Consider the following 6,868-nt stretch of genomic DNA (forward strand, 5'->3'; position numbering starts at 1 on the left):
ATGAATCATTTGGGCCTCTTTGGCTTTTAGGGAATAATTCCTTCTTATCGCATCATTAAATTGAATATTTAGTCATTGCGGCTTTGATGGAATATTTGCCCTATATGGCTTTAATGGATTGTCTTTGTATAACCTTACGATGGTAAGTTTCACCTATAGAACTATAATCGGTCACTAGTTGATTATGTTACCTTTAAACATCCTATTTGTTAGTCTCATGAGCTATGGATGGTGGAATGAGACACTATGCCTGAGATGTCGATCTATGCTGGGTGACAAACCTCCCATGGTGACCTTTGAGCTTTATTAAAATGGTTGTTTGAAATTAGAATAATAATGGTTGGGCTAATCATGCATTTTCATGGCATACGGACTTTATCGGGTGGTCAATACAAGACGTGAGGTTTTCTTGGATCACTATGGGTTGTAGCGTAAAGTATTTTACCTGGTGATCCTAAGTTTTCGTTGTGTGCATTCGACTACCATGGGCTGTCCTTTTCGCATAAGCTTTTTCGAGTGTCTAGTTTTCCTTGGACTTACATAAAGTACTCTTTTAGAAAGTTAGGCCACCTTGGGTGTCCTCATTGCATAATCTTTTCCGGGTGGCTAGTTCTCCTTGGGTGACTTTTTACCAGCTGGATGTGCAACCCTAGGTCTGTGAGCATGTGCATGCATTCATGCATTTAAACAAGAATATCTTTGTAGAATTTATTCAACGTATTCATAACCAGTAAACTTTGTTTTATTTCTATAATGATCATCGGGAAATATTCATTATGGACTGTTTTTGATAACTATGCTTAATTATCTTCATGATAGATAAATCTTGGAGGTTGTATCTCACTAGGATAGCTATTGACGCTATCAAACCATATTCAGTGTGCAGGAGACGCAGATGATGCATATGTTGGTGTGCATGTGGAATAAGAGGAGCCAGATGATCTTGCGACTCTCTATTCCTGATTTAATTTGTACTGTCGTGTTTTGTAAAAAGTTAAGACATTGGTTCGTATAAGTTTTCGGGCAACTACTTGAATATTTGGTTATGTATATTTGGACTCCCCATTATTCTTGATTTGTTTCTATTCCACTGGATTTCTAACTCTGATAAAGAAAGAAAAAAATGTATGTGAAAAATTAGCCTATCTTTAAATGTTTACACTCGGGTTTTTGGAAACCGATTAGTGTACTCGGGTTTTAGAAACCTGGGTGTTACAATATATATAATATTAACGTCACATGTAAACGATGTATATGGATGGATGGCATAGATAAATATATGCATCAATGTGGAGCTCACATGTGTAGTGGATTTCAAAATCCACGGAAATCTTGCATGGGACCAAATGCAATTCCATGGGACTAAATGCAATTCCATCCTAGCCTTTTCATCCTCTCAAAATGCATGATGGAATTAGTGCAGGGTATTAGATGGGATTAGGTGAGATAGAATTGCATTTGGTCTCATGCAATTCCATCATTTGGAGAGGATGAGAAAGGTCGGGATTAGGTGGGATGGAATTACATTTAGTCCATGGAATTGCATTTAGTCCCATCCACTATTTCCATGGATTTTAAAATCCACTACACATGTGGGCCCCATATAATGCATGTGTTTATCCATGCTGTCCATCCATATACATTGTTTACATGTGACATTCCGGTTATATATGTGTACAAGTGAGTGATATCTGTTGTGAATTTGGTCTTTTGATTACAATTCCATGGTCCACCAAACATGAATTTGCTTAATTTAGCGTTTTTCTGTAACAAAAATTGGGATTAGATGGCTACAATACCTGATATTTCCAGACATGCAATCATTGTGGAATAACAACGGTAATCCCATCTAAAATACAATTCAATACCATTCAATTCCAGGATCAAACACGCCATAAGGGACTATCGTTTCTACTCTAGGCAAGGGTAATTTAAGAATTTCCTGGTTAAAAGGCTCGTAGGGAGGTCTGAGTAATATTGAATTAATTAAGAGTCGCATGTAATTTTATTTTTGACAAGGAGCTTTGGGTACTTTTGAAACAATACAAGGCCAGAGTAAAGACCGCCCTAAAATAAAATACTAAAATGCATGTACGGCGACGACGATCATCTCCGCGATTTCAGAAAAAAAAGAAAAGAAAATTAAAAAGAGTCGATCGTACATCTGAGCGGCAGATGAAAGAATCTAGCGTTTCAATTTCCTTTTCTCATCTCTGCATTTCTTGAAAATCTGCTTCTGCTTGCAGAGCTCTCGTTTCGATCAAAACGATGTAAGTTCCGATTTTCCTTCCTCCGAAAATTTAGGGTTTCTGTTTCAGATCTACGCTTGATGAATTCCTAGGGTTTTTTTTTTCTGATTCCAAAACTCCTCATCTTCATTCCACCATTGACGGATCCATAGGACCTGTGAATCGCGTTTTGCATGTATCTTCAGCTGACGCTGGGGTGATTTTAGTCAAACAGATGGTGTGGTGAGGGTTTGGCACGGTTTGCACATGAACATGGTCACTGTTTTCTGATCAGATGGTGAGAAAATGTCTTGATTGTGATCTACGTCTGGATTCGTGACGTGCCGTGGTTAGGGTTGTTGCGGGTGCTTTTGGTTGGATTCCGATGGCGATTGGGTAAGGACATTTTGAATTCAGTTTCATCTTCTGGAATTTGTTTTCGGCATGGATGGGAATATGCCCGGCGGGAATATGATGTCTGGTCCCTACGGAGTGTTGGACCTACATGGATCTTTGCATCCGCACCAGCATACGCAGCAACACTCTCATTCGCTTCACCAGCAGCACCTCCAAGATGGATTTCCTCTCTCGGTCGGGGCCCACATCGTACACGATAGCGATCAACCATTGGCGGTGGTTGTTGGGCATCGAAGCTCCATGGGTGGTGATCGGGCCAAGAACTGTACGAGTGATGAGGATGAGCCGAGTTTTACAGAGGATGATGGTGGAGGGAAGGGGAAGAAGAACTCCCCATGGCAGCGGATGAAATGGACGGATCAGATGGTGCGGCTTCTGATCACTGTGGTTTCCTATATAGGTGAAGATGCGGCCCCCGATTGCGGGAGGAAAAGGCTCGTTTTGTTGCAGAAGAAGGGGAAGTGGAAGGCTGTGTCACGGGTCATGGCTGCAAAGGGTTGCTATGTTTCGCCGCAGCAGTGTGAAGACAAGTTCAACGATCTGAACAAACGGTACAAGCGCCTAACGGATGTTCTCGGTCGGGGCACCTCTTGCAAGGTTGTTGAGAATCCTAACCTTTTGGACTCAATGCCCCACCTATCAGAGAAGGCAAAGGATGACGTTAGGAAGATCTTGAGCTCAAAGCATCTGTTTTATGAAGAGATGTGCTCGTACCATAATGGAAATCGATTGCATTTATTGGATGACCCTTCTTTGCAGCAGTGTTTGCAGTCTGTTTTGGAAGGTAGGGATGTTCGGGAGCCGGGCAGGATTCCAAGGGACGAGAATGGGGGAAACGATCAAGATGAGGATGAAATTGACGATGAGGATGACGAAGGAGATGAAAATATCAATCTTCATAGTGAAGATGGATTGGTTGGGCCAGGCCGTGTTCAGAAGCGAGTGAGGTTGCATCCCAATCTTGAAGAGGCAAACTTTTGGGCTGTGGCAAACTCTCATGAATGTAGCAAACGGCTGTGTTCCGAGAATCATGCGGTTGAGATGAATGAAAGCATGCAGAGGCAGTGGATAAGAAGCCGCACGTTGCAGCTGGAAGAACAAAAACTGAGCATTCAAGCGCAAGCAATAGAACTTGAGAGCCAGAGGTTCAAATGGCAGAGGTTCAGTCGAAAGAAAGAGAGGGAGTTAGACAAATTGAGGCTCGAGAATGAACGTATGAAGCTTGAAAATGAGCGTATGTTATTGGAATTAAGGAAAAAGGAGTTGGAAGTTGAGTATAACAGATCAGATGCTTTGTTGGCTTCGGGTTCTCATGCAATGGATAGGTTACAGAGGAGAGAGCAGAGCGAAATGGATAGGGGGGCGTGCATCAGGTGAGTTGGTACTTTGCAAGAGCTTGTCACCTTACTTGCGTAATGTTCCTTTTGCTTCATAAGCTTGCACAATGTTCCCTCCCCTCATTTCCACAGCTTGAGATTACTCGGTAGCTGTCTTTAATTGTGAGTATTATTTGGAGCTATATATATGGAACTTTGAGTGAGATAATGAGTTATTTCTCATAATTATTATTTCCTCTGCAAGATAAGCCAGTCACAGATGGGTCTCCAATCAGTTGGTGGTTATTGTGAGTAGCTGGCATTTGCACAGTCATAGTTCTAAGATATATTAGTCTCTCTGAAAATTGTATTTTGATGTAGGTTGCTATTGTGTTGATTCGAGTTCCTCTTCTAACTCTTGGAGTTTCTTTGTGCTGCAAAACCTTGAAATGATATTGGTCATGTTGAAATCCTTCCGCATGTTGTTCTTTTAGGATCTATTTACTTTAAATGAATTTCTTTGTTTTTGTTACCAGTGGAGAAGGTTCACAAACTGTTTCATGTTTTATTGCTAGTTTGATCCTACTGCAGACAATGATACATGAAATGATTTACAAGCATCAGGAAAATGGATGTGTACTAGCTGTCCTTGTAATGAGATCCCATTCTAAGTTTCTTTCGGCAATGGGAACCTGACCCGTTAGCTTGCATGTGCTGTCCGTTCTGTAAGTTCTCTAAATGTCACATTTTATGCTAATGATAAATTGATAATTGTGCAAATCTGATTTCTAGAGTGTAAAATGTAAAGAGGAATGGTTGCTTACAATAGTTTGTTGGTTAACTCAATCTACAACCTTTTTTTTTTTTCACTTCATAATTTTTGTTTCCAATTTCAGCCTTGAAAATACATTTTTTGAAGGGTAAAATGGGTTGTAGGTTAGTATGTGATTATTCCTCAAATGTGATAACAAATGTGTTGCTTCTTTTAACTATTAGTGGAAGCAATACAAACCAGACTGTTACTTTAATAATAATAGAAAAACAGCCATTCTTAACCTTCAAATGAAATATACATTGCACAAGGCACTAGACAACAGACTCAGGCCTACCATTTTGTCACTGATAGGATAGTGTTACATGGCATGGGCACATGGATCATATATACTTCTTTAGATGTATTGATGCAGGACAACTAACCAACGCAACAAAAGCTCTAGAGTTGATGGGGAAGGAAGGATCGATTTATCCCTATATGCAGGGACCTCCTCGTGGGCAACCCTCACTTCGCATGGGTCCTCGAATCACATAGTTCCACAGTGGGCCCCACCTCATGGCCATTCTTCATCTCATAGACCCCACCTCGTGGGCCACCTACCCTAGCATGAAGATACGGTGCATCTTTGGAATCACACCAAGATGCCTCCGCATCATCCACCTGTGCCGGTGAGGAGACTCAAACGTCGGGCTCCACTCTGATACCATTTTGATGCAAGACAACTGACCAGTGTACCAAAAGCTCCAGAGTTGATGGGAAAGGACCGATTTATCCCTATATGTAGGCTCTCGGGCAACCCCAGTTGAGACCTCCCTGTGGGCAACCCCCGCTTCAAACAAGTCCCCAAATCATATGGTCCCATAATGGGTCCCACCTCGTGTCCATTCTGCATCTCACAGGCACCACCTCGTGGGCCACCCCACCCCAACATGAAGATACGGTGCATCTTTGGAATCACACTAAGATGCCCCTGCATCCTGTATTGTGCTACCAGGTATAATGGGTACCTTTTGTTTTCATGTTTTGTAGGTTCTTAACTACCATAAGTTCATATTGTTGGTTAGAAATGGTCCTGCAGTATTGTTTGTTGGTCTCACCATTCCATATGACTAGCTGCGAAAGTACAATTTGTGTAACATAGTGAATAAGTATGATGCCCACGCATGCTAGGATAAATGTTTGGCCTCTAGGTTTTTAATATTTGCACTTGATAGTGGGCTTCTTTTTTATGAAGACATGGTCTCATACTTAGGCTAGTGAAGAGGACAAACAAACCAACCTATTAAGAAGTTGTTAAGACCTCGGTTTCCTCTATGTTCATCAGTGTTGTCATGTGCGACCACATATGCGCATATCCATATGCAAATTGCATATGCGATCATGGCACATGTGATCGCATATATCGCATATGCGAAAATATGTGATCGCATATGCAATGTATGCGATCGCATATAGCATATGCAGTCACATATTGGCCATGGCACATTGAATTTATTATTATTATTATTTTTTTTTGCAAAAAAACAACATTTTGCCTATAAAAAGGCTTCAATTCAAAATCTCCTCCATTTGCAATATTCTCACTCCAAAACTCTCTCTCTCTCTTTCTCTTACATTTTTTAATTTCAAGTGGTCTTAAGTCTCTCTCTCTCTCTTGCATTTCCTACTTCCAAGTGATCTTAATCTCTCTCTCTCTCTCTCTCACACACACACACACTCCCTCTCTCTTGGAACTTGGAATATCAAGATTTAAGCACTTTCAAGTTTCAAGGAAGATAACTTGTTGATTTTCTACAATAATAAATAAATAGATTGTTGATTTTGTTGTTACTTCTTGTTAACTATATTGTTAAATGTCGATGACTTGATGTTTAATTGATTTTATCTCTCTCAAATGTATTTTAAATATGTAAAATTAATCATCTATTAACTTAGAGAAGTTCTTCATAGTTTCTTTTATATATATATTTACATTTTTTTTTTTTTTGAATTTTTCCCTATATATATTTAACTTTTCATTTTTTTTTTATAAAAAAATAAAAATATGCAGCTGCATGTGCGATTCGACAACATTGATGTTCATAGAAGGTGATGTCAAGCTCTAGCTTTCAATTATTAAGATAGTTCAAAAG

General features: G+C 40.1%; 1 protein-coding gene across 1 annotated transcript; it reads left to right on the forward strand.

Moving 5' to 3' along the window:
* Positions 1 to 2,068: 2,068 nt before the first annotated feature.
* On the forward strand, positions 2,069 to 4,493 carry LOC131248756 (uncharacterized). Its single transcript, XM_058249203.1, has 2 exons — positions 2,069 to 2,270; positions 2,402 to 4,493. The coding sequence occupies exon 2, from the start codon at positions 2,673 to 2,675 to the stop codon at positions 4,020 to 4,022; it is 1,350 nt and encodes a 449-aa protein (XP_058105186.1). The 5' UTR covers positions 2,069 to 2,270; positions 2,402 to 2,672; the 3' UTR covers positions 4,023 to 4,493.
* Positions 4,494 to 6,868: the final 2,375 nt, after the last annotated feature.

Source organism: Magnolia sinica, chromosome 6 (assembly GCF_029962835.1).
Source record: "Magnolia sinica isolate HGM2019 chromosome 6, MsV1, whole genome shotgun sequence".
In the NCBI taxonomy this organism is placed as follows: domain Eukaryota; kingdom Viridiplantae; phylum Streptophyta; class Magnoliopsida; order Magnoliales; family Magnoliaceae; genus Magnolia; species Magnolia sinica.